A 21,426-nucleotide genomic window follows, 5' to 3' on the forward strand; every position below is an offset into this window, starting at 1 on the left:
AAAATTGGCATCACTGTTTTACAAGGCGATCTGGGAACGTGTGCCATTAGCCTTAACAGTACGCATACATTTTGCATAGGAGTCCTTTTGAAGGATATTATTTGTAAGAAGAAAAGCATTTAGACAAAGTATTCATTTTAGCATTATCTATACTGATGAGAAATTAGAAATGACCTAAATATACAACATTTTAAAATTGGAATATTAAATTTTATTTAAAATTTTTTAAATATATTTTAAATATATTTAAAATATGGAATTAATGGTATACCTACTCAGTGGGTATTTATAGAACCGGTTAAACTGGAAATTTGAATATTGCCTAGCAAAATGTTTTTTTTATTGTGCTAAAATGTATATAACACATTGTAACCATTTGTAAGTATATGGTTCTGTGCGTTAAATACATTCACAAAGTGGTACAACCATCATCACTATCCATCTGGTAAAATACATCTTATGGGCCAAATCTGGCCCAGTGCCTGTTTTTGTAAATAAAGTTTTATTGGAACTCAGCCATGCCCATTTGTTTATATGTTGGCTGTTGACTGATGTCAGTTGGCTGTTTATGTGTTGTCCATTTTGCTCTGTAGTGGCAGCTTGAGAAGTTGCAACACAAATGGCAAGACCACAAAGCCTAAAATGTTTACTATGTGGCACAAAAAATATTTGCCAGTCCTGATTTAACATAATGCTAGATAATTGAAATTTTGGAATTTAGGCTATTCACACAGGTTTGGAATGAATATTGTCCTTGAGTTACCCTTAGGCAAAATTACTTCTTAAGGAAATCGACAACGTAAGCAAATATTACGCAGCCAATTTTAACCTGTTTAAGAAAACAATCTTTTTAATACTTTAGGCTGTGAGCATTCATATCCCAGCAGGCAGTTATTATACCAATTATAAAATTCGTATCTACTCGTTAAAGTAGACCCTTAAAAACTTTACTAAGCATCACTTTTTAGCTTTTAGGAAGATGACTCTTGGAGTGCCTGGGTGGCTCAGTCTGTTAAGTGACCGACTCTTGATCTAGGCTCAGGTCATGATCTCACGGTTGATGGGATTGAGGCCTATGTCAAGCTCTGTGCTGACAGCATGGAGCCTGTTTGGGATTCTCTCCCTCTTTCTTTTTGTGCCTCCCGAACCCCCAAAATAAATAAATCAACTTAAAAATAATAAAAAATGAAAGACTTTAAAAAAAAGATAACTTTATCTGCAATAAATCTGTTTTTAAAAATATACTTGTCATTACTTCAAACTTTTCCCTAATATAGACCATTCCACCTGATTCACACACATAATTGCATCTGAATTGGTGTAGTTAGGCTATATTGCGTTCATGTGTATTTCTAAATACCAACCCCTGATCTCCTTTTTGAAGTGAAGAGAGCAAAACCTTGTATCTTGTCATGTGTCTACGCTTGGAGATCATCTGGAAGCTTAAGGAAAAAGGAACATTAACATTTATCAAGACTTGGGGAGAAAACATATAGATTTTAAAAGAGGGGAGGTGGATGGGGGATGGGCTAAATGGGTGATGGGCGTTAAGGAGGGTGTTTGTTGGGATGAGCACTGGGTGTTATATGTAAGTGATGAATCACTGGGCTCTACTCCTGAAAACCAGTAATACACTGTATGTGAACTTACTTGAATTTAAATTAAAAAATAAAATAAAAGTGAATATAAACTTTCGGTCATTTCCAGTATGTGTATGGAATCTAGGGCAGTGAATAATCTGGAGTCAGTTCTATTGGGTGTTGAATTAGATTCAGATGTGTGTGTTTCTGTGTGCTGGGATTCACGTTAAGCCCCCAGTAAGACCTCAGTATGAGGTCTGGATTCTGGAAGAGTTCATTCCAACTTCTTCTCACTCTGGACTGAGGGTAGAACTGTCTATAAGATACAGAATTTGAACAGTGGACTCCGAAGTTGGAGATCAGATAAACAGAAAGGAGCTACTGATTGGCCCCTTTGGAAAGTACACTTTCCCAGTAACTGCCCAGCAGGTTAACTGTGTGGTGCGACATCAGTTTCCTTTATAACACACACAGGATAGGAATGTGCAAAATGTCAGTTAGGTGTCTATCCATGCCAGCTGAATGCATGTGACTCAAATGGCATTTGTTTTGTTTTGTTTTGTTTTCAGGGGTCGGGTGGGAAAGTGTGCTGCTAAAGGGAGACGAGGCAGCCTCAGATGCCACAGAAACATCCAGTGCAGACATGACTATCAAGGTAAGAGATGCTTTCTCTGGTTGGGTTCTCAAAGGGCGTCTCCAGAGGAAAATGAGCCTATGGAAGACTTCTAGGGGCAAAATGAGCACTGCCTCTCAATGCTGCTGGGATTGTCTCTCTATTCACTGGAGCCTCAGTGAGTCAGCCAGACATAAGATTTTCTGAAATTTGGCATCTGGATTAGGAAGCCACCTGAAAGCTAGAATCCAACATGTGAATTCCAGTAGGCTTGTTGCAGGGTCTCTACTGAATATGTACATGTAGGTTGTCTGCAAGTGGCAACCCCATGGGCACAGTGGAACAAATCTGAACATTCGGAGCTGAGAACCCGGGCCCCACTGTGCATGGTGAAGAAAGGTCAGAGAGGCATAAAGTGGCTTTGATCTTGACTCAAGATTTCCAGTGATGTCAGCGGGAAGGCAGCACATGGCCCACTCCAGCTGGAACACTAATGGCCAAAAGTTTACAAAATGAGTCATCTGGCAATCAACCTAATTATCACCGTTCAAATTAAATGCATAAATTTATAATCATTGCCTAGATTGAAGAATCCATAGCAAAGTGTATCAGACTCAACCACTTGCCCTCTATTACTAGATTAGACACAAAAGAATGGTTCCTCCTTCTTAAAATTCTGTTTATATTTCAGTTAACAGAGGCTGGGAGTAGGAGGCTTTCTAACATTTTTGCTTGAATGACTAGAATTTAAATATATGCCACATGCGAATTTTTCTTTGAAAAACAAAAAGTACTATCTACCCCACCCCACCCCCACCTGTTTAAAGTAAGCTCTAAGCCCAATATGGGGCTTGAACTCACAACCCCCCAAGATTGAATGTCACCTCCTCCATGAACTGAGCCAGCCAGGTACCCCAAGTGGTGTCCCTTTTTATATTGAGATATCCCTAGAGATATTTCACTCCTGGATTTATCAGTAGAGAATGTGCAAAAGAATATACAGGATGAATTTATTCAAGCTTTCCTTTATAATGTGAAGGCTGGACTTGAATTATCTGTGTTGAAAATGTTAGAGAAAGCAAACAAAAATGCCACAGTGAAATTAAATGAAAGATGGGGTAATCACCTGCTTGGTCAAAAGAGTCAACTAATCTAAACAATTTAACTATCCAGTACTGAAAGTTCATTTTCTTAAAATTATGTTATTATGTTTAGCAGAATTAGCAAGACAATAATATAGATTCAATGGTGTATTTGCGTTTCACTGGCTGTTATTGCAAAGACAGAAGTTTGTATCTATAACCGCATCAGACAGAGAGGGATGGGTGGATGAGCTTGATGGATTTTTATTTGCTATTTTGGAATCTGTCATCATTTTAAGAATTCATTTCTGAAATGTGTTACTAGTGTAGCTGCAGATGTAGTGCAGACATTGAAATGATCAGAGAGTCTAGAGTTTGTGTTATAAAAGCAAATGGCATGTTCTGATAGAAGCAAGTCTTGTCCAAGTCCCATTTGTTTAGTTAATTTATTTATGTTGAGAGAGACAGAGGGTGGGAGCAGGGGAGGGGCAGAGAGGGAGAGAGAGAATCCCAAGCAGGCTCTGTTCTGGCAGCGCAGAGCCTGATGCAGGGCTCAATCTCACAAACCACAAGATCATGACTTGAGCTGAAACCAAGAGTCAGGCACTTAACCGACTGAGCCACCCAGGTGCCCCCAGGTCTCATTTTCTAAGGTTGCTACTTAATCAGTCCACTGATCCTTGCAACCAGGATCTTGACTGAAGTTGTATTTGAGTCTGGCCAGTTGAGATGTCATTCTTGATCTCTCCTCTTCTTTAATAAATAGCTGGGAATGTTTAATAAGAACAGAGGATTTTTAGTTCTCAAGAACTGACCCACCTGAAGAATGGATACCATACACTTTAAAAAGTTAAGCAAAATAGAAATATATATAAATACACCAATAAATTTCTACAAATATTATTAAGTTCCTCTATTAATGTCAGTCTATTCTCCCTAAAGAATTTGTGAAACTTCTGGTGGATATAACTTAGGGAAGTACTTCTGTTTAGATCTTCTGCTTTGAGTTTCCCAATTATGCAGCAATCATCAATTTTTTCCTTTAGTTATTACTGTGGTTCCTACCCTACACTGCTTTATGTATCCATCCTGTCTTTGTACCCATCCAAAGCACTATTTTTTTCCTGTGTCTGTAAGTGCCTGATGTTCATTAATTAACTACAGACTCCTCATCATATATCTATATGTGTACCACTGTTACTGTTTCTAATAACTACTTTACATATCCTTGCAATATTAGCTATCCCTGTCTTCTGCCCTGGGAAAACAAACTATTCTGTTAAAACTCTAACTACAATAAAACTTGATTCATTGACACTTGCCAAGGGGAATATCAGGAGCAATCATTGTAATAGTTTGGTTTCCTCCATATTGCTCTTTTTATAATAGATGTACCTATCTTCATGCTTAGAAATTTTCTTTCTTAAAATGGTACAAAATTGTTTGCAATGTCATAATTGTCTGAATGTGATTTTGTCTACTACAGGTAACCTTTTAATACTATATCTTAGTTTGAAATGACAAAGTCGTGCTACTAAAAATGGACATGACTCAGAAGAGTGAATTCATTCGTAAATAAACTTCTGTCATTCTGAGGCACATTGAGCTAGGAGCATTTATATTAAAAACACCCTCTAAATACACTGATGTGAGTAGGAACATCATATGGGCCTGCTCAACAATTTTAAATCACTTGGCTTAGTAGGTTGAATTGTGAACCCATTCTTCCCCCAAAAAAGGGATGTCCAAGACCTAAACCCTGGTACTTGTAAATATGACCTTATTTGGAAAATGAGTCTTTGCAATTCAATTAAGAATCTCTAGATGAGGTCATCCTGGATTAAACCAGTAGATCCTAAGTCCAATGATATGTGTCCTTATAAGAAACAGAAAGAGAGGAAACACACCTGGAAAAGAAGGCCATGTGAACAGACAGAGGCAGAGATTGGAGTATATGAAGGCCCAAACCAAAGAACACATGGAGCCACCAGACAAGCTGGAAGAGGCAGGGAAAGATGCTCCCCTAGAACCTTCAGAAGGAGGATAGCTCTGCCAATACCTTGATTTTAAAGTTCTGGCCTCCAAAATTGTGACAGAATAAAGTTCTGTTGTTTTAAGCCACCAATTTTGTGGTAACTTATTATGGCAGCCCTGGGAAACAGATATTCTCAGATCTACCAAGAATTGTACCTACTTTTCTTCAGTGCCAATGCCATAGATGCCAAAAACCAATATTAGACACACCCATTACTATTTTCTTACTATACCATGTTCACGTTTTTTTTTTTTTTAATTCAAGTGTAAGTTAACACAATGTTACATTAGTTTCAGGGACACAACATAGTGATTTGACAAGTCTAAATGTTATGTTATGCTCACAAGTCTAGCTACCATCTGTCATCGTACAACACTATGACAATACCACTGACTATATTCCTTATGCTGTTTTTACTTTTGTTTTTTTACACTGCTGCAGGTGATTCTTACGGTCATGCAAGTTGTAGAAAATACTGATCCGTGCTTTTTTTTTTCAATCAATGTCTAGGCAAGCAGCAAAACAGAATAAGATATAATATAGGAGCTATCCTAAAGTATAACTATCTTTGTGTTCTTGTGAACAGGCACAGGCTGAAATAGGTTAGTGGTTCTCTTGAAACAAGAACAGGTAAAAACAACTTTAAACAGTGAACATAGTAGGGATGCCTGGCTGGCTCAGTCAGTGGAACATGTGACTCCTGATTTTGGGGTCATGAGTTCAGGCCCAACACTGAATATAGAGATTACTTAAATAAATAAACTAAAAAAAAAGTGACCATAATATATCCAAGTGTCCATCAACAGATGAATGGATAAGTTCATTATAAATTATCCCTGTGACTTATTCATTCCATAACTGGAAGGCTATATTTCCTAGTCCCCTTCACCCATTTTGCCCATCCCCCACATCTGCTCCCCTCTGGCAACCATCATTTTGTTCTCTGTATCTGTGGGTCTATTTCTGCTTTTTGTTTGTTTTTTCATTTGTTTTGTTTTTTAGATTCTACACGTAAGTGCAATCATATGGGGTTTGTCTTTCTCTGTTCGACTTATTTCACTTAGCATAGTACCCTCTAGGTCCATCCATGTTGTCACAAATGGCAAGATCCCATCCTTTTTTTATGGCTAAGTAATATTCCTGTGTGTGTGTGTGTGTGTGTGTGTGTGTGTGTGTGTGTGTGTGTGAGATCTATCCATGGACACTTACCATTGTTAACTAGAAGAAAAGGGAACTCATATTCCAGGATAGCCTCTATATTATATCCTATTCTGTTTTTTGCTTGCCTAGACATTGATTTTTTTAAAAGGTATGGATCAGTATTTTCTAAAACTTGCATGACTATGAGAATCTCCTGCAGCAGTGTAGAAAACAATAGTAAAAATACAGCTTCCCAGGTTTCTCCTTTCAAAATTCACATTCAGGAGATCTGAGTTTGAGAATTAGCATTTTTAATGAGCACCCCAGGTGACTTTTGTGGTCAGTTTGGGAAAACATTGTCTCAGCATTCAACCGAGGCAGTGTCAGGTATGGCCACATGAGCCCTATCAATGCTCCTGGCTCTCCAGTTCCCAATGAGCTTGAGAAAGGACTTTCCTGTCCCAAACCCTTTGATTCCATTCCTTTTGAACACTGACCAAGGCTTAGACATCTCCTCCTGGCATTGAAGATTTCCTTACTCTAACTGTAATTTCATTTCTAGCCTTGTCTTCCACTGTGTCTCTGTACCCAAACTTGCCATCTCCACCTGCACTATTTGTAGCCAAAGTGATCTTTTCTAAAGACCAACCTGATAACATCCCTCTGCTCAAGCCTGCTGGCCTTTCCATTGCCCTGAGCACCTTAACCAAACTCTGGCAGGTGCTCTGCTTTTTAGAACCCCATTCTTTTATTGACTGCTCCCTTGGTCTTCCTCCTCTCTCTCCCTCTCCTTCCCAATTAACTTCTCTTTATATTCCAGTCTTTGGCCCAAATATTATTTCCTTGAACAGCACTTTCTGACAAGTCTTGTTTGTTACATGCTTTCACTGAACCTAGTACTCCTCCCTAGCCAGTCTCACATAAATAACCACAGAGGTCAATGCAGAATATCTGGTCTCCCCTGCTGGAATGTAATTGCCATAGGGCATGTGTCCCCAGCACCTGGCTGAGTGTGTAGCACATCATATGCAACTGTTAGTATTTGCTGAATGAATAAATCTATGAATGAACAAATGAAGACCAATCTTTATCTAGACTGATTAGGCTGGACTGTTGGCCTTCCCCAAACTTGGTCCCGATGTGCTCACCTCAGGGTCTTTCTCTTGAGGCTCCCTTCCTGCTTTCCCCTCATATGCCACTTTCCTCAGTGTTTTTGTTTGTTTTGCATGTGTTAGAGTCTCTAAATTACAATTCAATTCATTTTTTACCATTCCTTTTTAAAAATTTTTGAAAAAATATTCACCTGTTTTGAGAAAGAGAGAGCCTGAGCAGGAGAGGGGCAGACAAGAGAAGGAGAGAGAGAATCCCAAGTAGACTCTGCACTGTCAGCACAAAGCCTGACACAGGGCTCAGTTTCATGAACCGTGAGATCATGATCTGAGCCGAAACCAAGAGTCAGACGCTTAACCTACTGAGCCACCCATGCACCCCATACCGTCCCTTTATTTTTAAAACACAACTTAATTGAGGTGTATAATTTATATACCATAAAGTTCACACATTTAAGTCTATAATTTAACAACTTTTAAATTTACCAACTATCACTGTAATCCAAATTCATAAGATTTCATCACTTCCATATAAGATCCCTCATGCCCAGTGATGGATAATCTCCTTTCCCATCACAATCCCAAGCAAACACATATTTTCTGTCTCTATAGGTTTGCCTGTTCTGGACATTTCATATAAATGGAATCATATAACATGTAGTCTTTTGTGTCTGTTTTTTTCACTTAGCCTGATGTTTTTAAGATTCATCCATGTTGTGTCCTCAACCAAAATCTCATTTCCTTCAGTGCTGAATGGTATTTCATTTAATGGGTATTCCAGTGTTTTGCTTTGCTTCTTGATCCTTTCCAAGTTGGTAGACTTTTCAGTTGTTTCCACTTTTTGCCTATTATGAATAGTGCTTCTGTGAATGTGCAAGTCTTTGTTTGCATGGACCTATGTTTTCATGTGTCATGGCTATGGACCCAGGAGTGGAATTGCTGGGCCATATGGTAAATGTATTTTTAACTTTGTGGAGAACTGTTAGATTGTTTTCCAAAGTGGTTGCACCATTTTACACTCCCACCATCAACAGATAAGAGGTTTGCTTTTTTCATATCTTAGTCAACACTTGCTATTGTCTGTGCTTTTATTGTAACCATCGTAGTGGGTGTTGAGTGGTATTGGTTTGCATTTCCCTGATGGGTAATGATGCTCAGTACATTTTCATGTGTTTGTTGGCCATTTGTATGCAGTGAATTTTTTAATGGCTTGATTGCCTTTATTTGCTGAGGGGTGGGCTCTGTTGACAAACTGTTCACCACACACAGCACCCTCTCTCAAGCGCTCCGTCCATGTTTTCTGAGTGAGGTATCCTCTTCCTGACTCGGGGGTGGTGGAGGGGGCTCAACTTACTTTTCCTCTTTAGTATCACTTCCACCGGCCCACCACTGCCCTGGGTGGGGGTGCGGGTTCATCTGTCTCTTTTCTTTCCATTTCTTTCTCTCCCACTTTCTGTCTGGTTATTATTCCTTTACATCTCACCTTTAAAAATGTTTTTAATCACCTTTATTAGCGTATCAGTTTTTTTTATTGTGGTAAAACATACAAAACAAAATTTACCCCTTTAGCCATTTGTAAGTGTGCAGTTCTGTAGCATCATGCCCTTCATGTTCTTCTGTGACCATAGCCACCGTCTGTCTCTAGAACCTTTTCATTCATTTCATTATTCATCTCCAATTAAAACTCTGTATCCATTAAAGACTTACTTCCCATTCCCTCCTCCCTCCAGCTCTTGGCAACCTCCTCAGTGTTACCTTTTACGTATGATAATATCAAGGTGTCTTCTCAAAGGGAATTTAAATGCATCCTGTTAATCTTAAAAAACCCCATAAAATGCCTAAACCCCAACCTCGCATTTTAATATCTGGTGGGCAAGGCAAGTTAGAAAGGGAATTGCTTTACATATGTTTAAGAGTAGTGTTGCAAATAAAGGACTAGGAAGGTACTTAATGCTAGATTTTAAATGAATTTGCTGGTCCCAGGGCTTCCTTTCTTCTGGGGAGTAAACTGCCCAGTGCTAACGCCTGCCCTGGAAGCCTCTTGGCTTTATTCAGCTGGGTGCATATTCCTAGGAGCCAGAAGTTGCACCCGCTGGGCTATGCATTGTTTTCTTGAATTTTGTTGATTTGATCACTATTCAAAACTACATCAGTCATGTTGAAACTCTATCAATCTATGTTAAAGAAATATCTTCTGAGCAGAAACGATGTGATTTGTCTGCCATTTTAATCAAATATGTACACCAACTAAATCCCAAATGCCATCTGTCCCTTGCCCTCTTGTTCTATACCAAGATGCTGAAAACTTAAGTATTGCAAAAAAGAACACAGAAAATCCTAGCACACCAGAATTTTTCTTCAGAAATAAGCCTTGTACTTACTTACATTATTAAAAGATAAACTGAGACATATTAGAATTTTTAAGAGTTTATTTGAGCAAAAATCAGTTTGAATTGGGCAGTGCTGAATCAGAAGTGGTTTGCAAGGCTCCAAAGATGGGAACTCAGGGAGAGATTTTTATAGAGAACAGGCAGAAGCAAAGAAAGGGAATTATTGATTGCCTATAGCTTAAAGCCTAGTTGGCTGTTGTGATTGGTTGTCCTTAACGTTTTGATTTTATAACCTTGAGGTATTTACAGGCTTAGATTTTGGTTTGCTTACATAGGCGGAGATAGCAATGAAGCTATATCGGTCTAATGGCTTCTTTGTTTAATTAATTTAACAACATATACAGTATTTCTTGCTTAGGCACGAAACAAGATGGGTACCATTTAGGCGGGTTGGGATTCTGCCTGTAAAACTACTTTGAAAGGGGCATGTTTCCTAATCAAGGACGTGAGAAAGCAACGTTAAAAACAAGGATGTTGCTTCTCTATATGTAAAACTTACCACTGGGAGAGAGATTGTTCTGGAAGCCAGATGTTCTCCAGTTACAAAAGGGGGAAAGCATTTAGAATCTTCCGGTGATGAATAGAGGCCACAGGTTGCAGCTTTCTTTGGACTTGGCTTTTAAAAAGCCATTCTGCTGAGGGTCTTTTGTTGGCCAGCTGTGTCGAGCCAGTTGCCCTTTGTATTTGATGATGACGACACTGAGGATTATTTTGTGTGGGGGTTCAGGACAGAAAGACATGTTTGGGACCAGAAGTCATTTCTATGTTGTGTACATACAAAAGGACTGCTCTAAACCTGCTTCCTTGCCAAAGGAAGTATTTTATTGTAGATTTTTTTTAATCCTTGAAACTGTCTAGAGTGGTGGGTCTCAGAAGGGGGTGAGAGTCATACCAAGACCATACAGCTATGTTTTCACAATACCCCCTCTTTGAGAATTACTGTCTTGAATTTTTTTTTGGAATACGCATGTTGCATTATTACCAGGTAATAAATGTGAAAGGCTGTGCTGTAAACTGTAATAGGCTGCATCAGTATTGGTAATTATTATTCCTAAGTGTTACTCCCTATTTGTCAAATAAAATGAAAGTCAAATAAATGAAGTCATAGCCATTGACAGCTCTCCATTGTCTACTTATAGATAAGGATTATTCCTGGCAAAAGACAGATCTCAGGTACTTCTTTGTCATTTTATCTTTCATCATGTTCCCTTGCCAACACCAATAGCTAATATTGACTGAGCATTTGCTATGCACTCGGTTCTGTGCTAGGCCCTTCCATGTACCATCTTCTATAATCTCCAAACTGACCCTGAGAGGGAGGGAGGGACTCTTACTAATCCCATTTTACAGATGTGGCCACTGTGACACAGTCAAGTGAAGCAACTTATCAAAGATCTCAAAGTGAGCATTTGAACCTGGCAGAAAGACAATGTTTAACCTCTCTATTTGAGTATTAATAAATGCAAGTTAGCTTTACTATTAGCTAAATCAGAGGAGCTCTAAGGATGGGGCAGAAGTAGCTTTGCCAGATAAAACATGAGATACTCAATTAAATTGAATTTTAGATTAGTGATGAATATATTTTTAGCATCAGTGTGTCCCAAATATTACATGGGACATACCAAGAAATGGTTTATTGGTTACCTAAAATTTAAATTTAACCGGGTGTCCTATATTTTAATTTGCTAAGTTTGGCAGCCCTAATCAGAAGGGGTGTTGCAAAGGAGATGAAGATAATTGCTTAATACATTTGATTATTATGGTTTGGAATTATTTGTGGTTTTGGATTTTTTTTATTATGACTTTATTCAATCAGGAACAACAATAGGTTGTATTAGGCTTTAAATCAGACAGATACACCATTTCAGTTCACAAAATATACTGATAGCCTATCAACAGACTTCTCCTGACTTCTTTTTTTTTCTGGAAATAAAGGCTTCCAAACCTGATCCATGTCAAGATCTGTACCTCATTGGTTTTCTCTGTGAAGTGAAACTATAGGAAATTCTGTCCCCATTTTGTTTGTTTCTCTTGAATGAAGCTTTTTTCCCCTTAATCTGGGCAAGTTATGATTTTTCTGAAGCCCATTCTAGAATTTTAATTTTAGCTGGGCTATTGGTGTTGGCCTGATTTCATTTTCTGCAGATAACTTCATCATCCCAGTTTTTAAAATGTCTTGCGCTTATACTTGGTAAAATTCCCCTCTCTCTAAGTGGTCACCTCCTAAAATAGATGACAGTGGCCTGGATATTCCAAGTCTAAGTTCTGATACATTCACAAATATTTCCTGAATACACCAGTGCATTTCCTCTTATGTACATTTCTAGCATTCCAGCAGTGGGAGCAACTAATGATGATAAAGCTCTAGAAATAGTTTCTGTTCGTGTAGGTCAGAGCCCATTTGCAGATAAGCCTGTCGTCTTATGAGTGGTTCATTGGCAAGTACCGGAGTCTATGACTTCCCAGAGAACTAAGTTAAGCAAACCAAATGCGAAAGCCATTGGCAGAAGCCATGGGTCTAAGCTGCCAGTCTGGTTCCCACTTAAGCAGGGGTTTGCCTAGATCTAGTTCATTTAACAAGTTATGAATGTCTGGGAGGGTTTAGAATGGTCACAGGTTATTCCTGAAAAAAAATTATTCGTAGACTTTGTCCTTCCGAAACAAGGTGGGCATCACAGAGGCCTCATAAATCTTGAGTGTAATTCTCAGGAATACCTGTTGGATTCATAGGCAGAAACATCTTGCTTCATTATACAAGTATTTAAGACTGTGTTAAGTGAGCATCTAGTGTTCCTCTCAGTAAATGATCAAATGCCTTCCTCTTCCATCTCTTTCTTCTACCCATCCCCCAATGGCCTCCCTCCTTGCTTTTTTTCTGTTGGAGTAAAAAGTTGTAGTTAGCACGGTGAAAATCATGACATACGTGTAGGTTGTGTGTAAAGAGAGAAAACATGCTCAGACTAGGTGATTGACTGGCTAGGAGAGACTGCCAAACACGAGCAGGCTTACACACCAAGAGCTAGGTTGTTTCGATGTAACTTGAGCCTATTGTTATTGCTTCCTCAGAAATGAGCCCGTGGAGATACGACATTTATTTTAGCTCAGCACTCTTATGTCTATTTCTGAAAAAGAAAAGATCCCAGCTGCTGCAGTCCCCACTTCCTTTCCCAAAGGGAACTGGGCTAGTGGGTAGGGTACTGAATCCGCCATCACGCTCTCCATATGCTCTTAGACTGGTGAGTTTTCATCTGTAACATGATGAATTTCTAGTCTAGTTCCATTTACAAAAAAAAAAAAATTAATGAGAATAATATTTAGTATATCGATAGTGATATTCATTAAATAATATTTATTTATTCTAACTTATTGAGAACTTTCCATGTGTCTGTCAGGCATTGCCCTGGATGCTTAGGGTATTATATTATTGGATTCTTATGCAACCCTATGAGATAGATACTATGAGTAATTTACAGAAGAAGAAAAGGTACAGAGAGACTAAGTAACTTGTCCAAGGACACAGCTAAGGAGTCTCAGAGCCCTGATCTAACCAGGCTGCCTTTGCTCCTAATGACTGTCATATGGCTTTGCCTGGTAGAACAAAATGACAGTGCTTATATGCAAATATATAAAGTAGGTCTCACAGTCCCTGATCAATAAGGGAGCTTTTATGTAGTTTTGTTTGCATTTGTTCTTCAATACAAAGCTGGAGTTTACCTGGTGGGATAAGATTCGATTTACATCCCCAAGATTTGGTTGTTTTTCAGACTTGCCCTTGGGCCCTCATCCTGACAACATTCTGAGTACATTTTCGTTATCATTCTACTGCTGTGATTCATGAATATGATAAAACAGAACTGCGTCTTCAGTAAATAAGGAAAGCTGGGCCCTTGGTGAATAAATATACCTTTCAATGAATCTGGAGAAATTCAGCATACAGATATCCTACAATATTTATTAGGAGACCCCTGTACCCACCAGGCCTGAGCTTAGGGCAGTTTCTTAATTCAGTTGTTCCTAAGATACCTGCATTTTTATAGCATTTATTAACTTTTAAGTAAAAAAATCAGTTTATTGAATGTTGTGTTGCATGTTTTTTTTTTCTATGAGACGTACCATATATTTAAACAGATTCAGATTTTAAGGGTGATTTTTCAAATTAATGTCACTAAATCCTTTGGGAATTTTGAAAATAAAAGCTCATTTAAGGTTGAGAAATAGACAAACATTTATCCAGTAAGAGCCACTATTTTTATTATTCTTAATGTGTTTTAAATATGTTGGTTCTTGCAAAGAAAATATGAACAAAACCCAAATATGAAAAAACTTTCCAAGTTTATATTAAGTTTATCCCATGAGTGACATAGGAAAATCCCTCTTAAGAGAAATGGCATTGCAAAAAGAGGCAGAGAATCTTCTTCTTTTTCAAATAAAAAAAATGCATCCTGTTTCTAAGCATTTTTCATCATATTTGACAGTTTATTAAAATGAACCTTTTTCTTCCATGTGGACTTCATCAAACTTTTCTTATCCTGTAATAGTCTTGACCCACCTTCCTGTTTTTTTCTCCTCTCACCCTTTCTCCTTTCCTCCCTCTCTCCTTCCTTCCTCCTTCTCTCCTTTCCTCTCTCCCTTCCTTCTTTGCTTCTTTCTTCCCTTCCTGATTTGTCCCCCACTGCTTTCCCAGCATTCACCAAGGGCTAGGCACTATGTTACTCTACCTGCATTGTTTTATTTAACACTTACAACTACACTGTGAGGTATGTACCCTCCTTGTCCCATCGGTACGACAGATGAAGAAATCGATGCTCTGAGAACATAACAATTTCCCAAGGTCATAAAATCTGTAAGAGTGGAGTCAGGATTCAGTCTGAAGTCTGTAATATTCCAGAGCCCACAATTTACTGCTTTCCATACAATGAGGACAAATTTCTTTTAAAATTGGGAAAATCTCTTAATTAAAATTTAACAACAGGAAAATAGTTATGATCCCCTAGGAGAAGGAATGAGTCAAGAAATGATCTGATCTAAGACCACTCTGGCTTTTGGGACTGAACATAGGGAAATTACAGAGCAACAGACTGACACAGAAAAATTATAACCAGTAGCTAACATTTACTGAGAATCGAAAAGGTAGGTTCTATGGACTTTGTTAGCATTACCTCATCCAGTGCTCACCACAGGCTCATGATATAGATACTATGTAATCGTCCCTATTTTAAAGATTGGGAAACTGAGGCACAGGCGGGTAAGGTAACCTGTGGAAGGTCCCGCCTAGAACCCACCTCCTGTCTGTGGTCCACAAGTGCTCTTCTTTTCTTGGGGAAATGTTGAACCTGTTAATGTCACAAGCACCCTTTCACTTGGAGTTCAGATCCAGAGCAAAGACCATACAGTATGTTTTCCTTGTGGAGGGACTCCGTAACTTTCAAGCCACACGTTTTTTGTGCCAGTGACATGTCTGAGAAGAGCTGGGTTTGCGATTAACGAGTTAAAGAGAGAAGAATGGCACAGAAAATAGGAGAGGAAAAGGAAAGGCCAACCAAATTCACCCATGGTAAATTTTAGAAATGTAAGGGTCGTGAGGTCCTTTCATACAAAGTACCAAATTCTCCTTGGCATTTGCCTTACAGGAAAGTCTAGTTTATTTGGTGTTTTAAAAGTGCATATATTTTTTTAACCTAAAAGCTTAAGAACTATTTTATTCAATGTGTTTCAAAAGGCTATTTTTGTGAGTTGGTGCTTTGCTTTTAAAAAGACATTTCCAGGGGTGCCTGGGTGGCTCAGTTGGTTAAGCATCCACCTCTTGATTTTGGCTCAGGTCATGTTCTCTTCATGGTTCGTGGGTTTGAGTCCCACGTTGGGCTTTGTGCTGACAGTGCAGAGCCTGCTTGGGATTCGCTGTCTCTCTCTCTTTCTCTCTCAGTCTCTCTCTCTCTCTTTCTGCCCCTCCCCCACCTCTCAAAATAAACAAACTTGTGAAGACATTTCCTAGAAACCTACTCAAATGGGGGCTAGTTGAAAAGAGCATTTTATTATAATGATTTATTATCAGAGTGTTGGTGGACAGAGTGACAGCTGCTGAAATCTTCAAGTGGTGAGGGAGGGCGACTTACTGAGAAAGGAGGACAGTAGTCTGGAAGAAACAGCAAGAGCACTCATCGCCCCCTCCAGAGAGAGAGCAAGCATATGACTGTTCACTGCCACCTCCCCAACACATGTCAGGGTATGTCATACGTGACAGGATCTTAATAAATATCTGTGAAACGGATAGATGATTGAATGAGAAGGAGTTTTAATTTTGGCAAGAGGAGCCGTTGGAGATTGGTTTAGGAGGTGAACTCGGGTGCCCTGTGAAGGATGGACAAGATGGGGGAGAGGCCAAAGGCAGAGATGCCTGTCAAGAGGCCGGTGACGGTCCAGGTCAGAAAGGAGGAAGGACTGGACTATGCAGAAGCAGTGGGGACAGTAAGAGAAACCACAGTGGCTGGACCTCAGTGAAGAAGAAGGCAGAGGTGACCATGGGGACCACAAGACCCTAAGTCAGGAAATGCAGGGAAGATGAGTGGCGGGGAGGCATGTATGGAGTTTGGCTGGAGTATGTGGGTTGGATGGATACGCACGGGAAGATGCTGGGCCTCAGGCAGGATTCTAGGGTGCACTCAGTAGAATGTCTCTACCCAGGGGAAGGTCAAGATAATGGGAATGGGGGGAAGAAGATTGTGGTTGGGCAAGAGCAGCCTTTGGGGCAGGCTGAGGAAGAGGCCTTGGAAGGGGAGGAGTTGGACAGGCCAGGACTGGTGAGAAGGACTTTGTAGGTGAAGAGAGGAGTGTGAGGGAGAATGGCTTCCAGAGCTGGTGGATCCAGGGCAGACTGAGTGATCCCAAGGCACACAAAACAAGAGCGGTAGGTGATGCCAAGGCTGGAAGAAGAGGGGGGCGGGGGGCAGACGGTGGGGACACTGACTCTGCTCATTTCAGCATGGCAGGGTCCCTGCCCCGGGATAAGATGATGCCTACTCCTGTGGGAACCGGGCCCTCTGGATACAGTGCCCGGAAGGCATCCCTTTCCGAGAGTGGGCACGAAGCACAGCACACCTGAGTGTCAGTGGGGAGCCCTCATCCCCAGCCCCCTCCGTCAGGTTCAGGTCCATGGCAGCATCCTCTGCCTGTCAACTATCACAGAATGTTGAGAATGGGCTGGAGGCTTTAAGAGAACCCAAAGCAAAACCCCACTGACAGCACAGCCCACCCTGGGTGCCCGGGCTGCCAATACGACGCTACCCCCGCTTCTGCACCTTGTCTGGCCTTACTGCCAGACCCCCAGAGATGGGCCACAGATCTGAGCCTGGCCTTAATACCCGGGCTTCCCCTCACCGTCCCGTGTAATTCTTGTTGTTTGGTGTTCGCTTTCAAAGTAATAAAAATGCCAAAGGAAGCAAGCTTGCAGCAAAGAACTTCTCACCGGGCTGGGAGTGAGCAGGCCTGCATCTGAGTCCTGACTTTAACCCAGTCTTGCTGGGCGGTTCTACTCAAATGCTGTAGGATCCATCTAGGATTCATTTGCTTCGCTACTGACAACTGACCCTGAGTTCTGACCTTGCCGCCGGCTCTGAGCTTGCAGCTTTACGTGGATGATCTCATTACACTCACAGCAACCATATATGGTAGAAATTCTGATCTGCCTTTTTTACAGGTGAGGATTCAGAGAGACGGCTTTCCCAAGTTCACACAGCTAATAGGGGACAGATCAGGATTCGATCCCAGGCCTCTCACTCCAGAGACTCTATATTTCATGGACACTTGGTTATACCGTAAAATGAGGAACGTGGCTTGGGTGACGAGTAGTTTTTTTTTTCTCCCTAGGTCTTATTCTCTTGTCTCTGGCATCTCGATATGCCCTCCCCCATCCCAATTGAGTGCAAAAAGAAAAAAAAAATGCTTAAAATAAAAAACGGGAGCAGCAGCAGCAGCAGCTGTCTGTCTAAACACGCCGTCCTCGTCTCTGTGCCTGCCTATCTTATCTCGACCAGTCTATAAATTACTTAGCAGTCCGGCACCTAGGCTCCTCAGTGCCTGAGCCCTTCATGGGAGACACAAACTGTTTCAGATACCTGGCAGCTTTACCCATTTCTGTTATCTGTCAGACTTCTTAAGGTATTTGAGTTTGCAGTGCCTGCTCCTAAAATTAACCAGGCACTGGTCTAAAAAGAAAAGGAACCAGGGAGGGAAAGAGGGAGGAAGGACGGAAAGTAAGGAGGAGAGGAGAAGAAGAGGATGCCTTGGAGAAAGCGTTGACCTGAGGAGGTACAGAGTCTGCACGGATCATGTGGCTCTGTGTGCTTTAGTTGACTTTATCATAAGCTATGGTGGCTTCTCGGGTGATTTTCTATTGGCCATGGTCCCATCCCAACAGAGGCTTTAAACATACTGTAGAAGCAGCGATTAGCATTCTCCATATTTAAATGATCGTAACACTTTATAATCTTGGTGGCTATTTAGGGAAGTAATTAATTTACCCCATGCATGTAAACTTAAAATGCCTTCACAATATAGCTCATCATCCTACTTAACACTAGGATAAGTAAAGTAATGTGAACACAGTGTTGTAGAAGGAAAAAGCCTGCTTTCTCCCTGGGTAGGTCTCCGTATCAAAACATTTGATGAGTAAGTCAGAAACTACTGCGAAAAGTACCTCTGCGACCATCCGAGTTATTTACGATGTCAAGATTTAGTCTTTCTCCACCCCTGATATTACCGAAAGTCTTTATGGTTCTTTCCATAAATGAACAAACAGCCTGTACTCCCAAGTTCTGAGGGAAACTTGGGAATTACTGGGAAAATATTACAGTCCCATTTTTTAAGAACTAAAAAAACAATTCTCCATCTTCACCTAAAATTGAAAAGGGATTAAACACCACCAGAAAGAAAGGTGGTTTTGCATTTAAAACCCAGATCGTTCATGAGAAGCAAATCCACTGAGTTTACTCAGCAAGGACTATCCTGGCCATGGCAGACACTGTTTCCCAGCACCCCGTGAACATGCTTTGTACGGTCCAAGTATATTGGCCATATTTTATGTTTTTAATGTCATGCTTTAAAAAGTACCTCATTTTAGGCTTTGTCTCCATTAGGGAATGAACTCTGGAATTTTTAGTACTTTTTTTTTAAAGTAATCTCTGCACCTAACGTGGGGCTCAAACTCACCACCTCAAGACCACGGATGCTCTGCCAACTGAGCCAGCCAGGTGCCTCTAGTAGATTTTTCATATATTTATTTTTTTCATACTTATATATTTATTGGGGGGGGTGGCAAGGGGCAGTGAGAGAGGGAGAGAGAGAGAATCCCAAGCAGGCTCCGCACTGTCAGGGCAGAGCCTGATGTGGGGCTTGATCCCACGAACTGTGAGATCATGACCTGAGCCGAAATCAAGAGTCAGACACTCAACCCACTGAGCCTCCCGGGCTCTCCCAGCAGATCTTTAAAATGCTTCAGTCGTTAAATGAGATAAAATCCTTAGCCAGGAAACAAAGAACTTGTGCATCATAGGGCTTTGTTGCTCCTAACTACCAAGTAATACGTGAGTATGTTCTTGTCGTTAGCACATGAGCTCTGAGGCCTCTGGAGCTAAGGATGTGGGCTACAATCATCTCATGTAGCCGTGGGTGACTTCTTCTTCCCTCACTGGGGTACTCTGTCCTCTGTGCCCTCTTCCTTCCCCACCCTGCCCTTCCCCTCTGCAAATAGCATTTTTCCTCCACCCTTCCCAACACAGGGCTTCCCCATGTTGCTGCTTTTCATTGAAGATTTTAGTTTGGAATACTGTATGACTCTCTGTTTATTATGCTACCGTTTAAAGCTTTATTACAATGGGCAGTCTGGATGATGCGATGTCACTTTGCCAAGGTAGAGAAGGCACAGGCCAGCTACAATGTGGGACAAAATAAAGACAATTAGATGGACAAAAGTTGTTTGGGTTTTGGAATGTTTCACTTGGAGTGTTTTTAAAGGTCTTTTGAAAAAAGAGTCTCAAACGGCAGGGGTGAATGTCATGAGGTCACCCTTTCCTTGTGTTAGAAGGTTTGGCAAAGGAGAGGCCAAGTGTGAGGATGCAGGAAAAGGAAATAAATGTGGAACAGGCAGGAAAGGAATGTACTGGGGCAAAGGAAGCCACAGACCCTGGAGAGGAAAGGAAGGAAAGGCAGGCATCACAAATGAGGCCAAGAATGGGAGGAAACACAGTCCTAGAGCCAAATATTCTCATATGACACTGTCCCTATTTCTGTGTCCATGATCTCCCCTTCTGCCTCAGGACGGTGTCCACCCCAAGTGCTCCCTAAACCAGGCTGGGCAACAGAATCATGTGGAAAGCTTAAACAGATACAGATTCCTGGGGCTCAGATCTAGGGGGAAAAATCTGTTGTTTTCTTTTTTTCTGGCTACTCTTGACGTGAGCTACCTTGAAAAACACTGATTTGCAGGCTTTCGATCTGACTGCCACTTAGCAACCAGGTCTGACCTTAGAGAAGAGTTGACTTTGAGAAGGGTGTTTTTAATTTGATAAAACACGACTGTAAGTCCAAACAAACAGTCCATTGACTGACCTGTGTCAGTCTTATGTGTGGTACACTCCAAACGTCGACAGTTAAAACACTCCATGATGGGTCATCCCTTTTATGAAAACGCCACGTTATCTGGAGATGCCCGTTTTGCCTTTCAGTAAGAATCAGGGATCAGTGGAGAACCGTGTTAAGTGGCAAATCCATAGACGTACAAAACATCCACATGAATAAGGTAAAACCACTATTTGATTTAGAAAGCAAGCAAATGATCCGTACGGCTCCTAGGACTTGATTGGCTGTCCCAAGTCCTGCAGCCAGCAGGGATAAATTTTTCCTTTTATATCTAAAGTAAAATATTTGAACCCCTACTGACAGAGTAGAAGATGTCCAGTGCCCACCCCACTATTTTTATGGGCTTTTAACTCAAGGGGTTAACTCAAGTGGGGTGGGGTGAGTTCTACTCACTTGTTCTGATTTCTTATTTAGTTTGACTTCTTCATCTCACATTATCTTGCCTGATATCCACCCTGTACCAAGCCTCATACAAGCCCTTTGCCTTTGGCTCTCCAAACAAATGCTGTTTTAAGAGGTTACCAGAAGTACTTACATCACAACAGAGCACAGCAAACAACTTTAAAAGTGTATATTAAATAAATACTCTTTTGCTTTGGCCTTTTCGGTGATCAGGAATTTCTCATTCTCTGACTTCTCCCCACCCCACCCCCAATCTCCATAGATTCCCAAAGTGAATTGCACTTGAACAGTGTATAAATATTTTTTTATCTCAAGAGATATCACCAAATTGTCTTCTGAATTTAGCAATGTATTAATATCAATGTATATTCCCATCCACAGAGTACAATCACTTAATTTTCATCATTCCCTCACCAACAAGAAATAAAATTTGTATTTTATGT

The 21,426-nt window shown here is 40.6% G+C and overlaps 1 protein-coding gene across 6 annotated transcripts in view; it reads left to right on the forward strand.

Moving 5' to 3' along the window:
* Window positions 1-21,426, forward strand: part of PALM2AKAP2 (PALM2 and AKAP2 fusion) — a 505,626-nt gene that overhangs the window by 373,689 nt on the left and 110,511 nt on the right. For all 6 annotated transcript variants that reach the window (XM_042914169.1, XM_042914174.1, XM_042914173.1 and 3 more), the window contains one exon: window positions 2,150-2,235. In XM_042914169.1, the coding sequence (XP_042770103.1) occupies window positions 2,150-2,235 (86 nt within the window). The remainder of the gene's footprint in view (window positions 1-2,149; window positions 2,236-21,426) is intronic.

The sequence above is a fragment of the Panthera leo genome, chromosome D4 (assembly GCF_018350215.1).
Source record: "Panthera leo isolate Ple1 chromosome D4, P.leo_Ple1_pat1.1, whole genome shotgun sequence".
NCBI lineage: Eukaryota > Metazoa > Chordata > Mammalia > Carnivora > Felidae > Panthera > Panthera leo.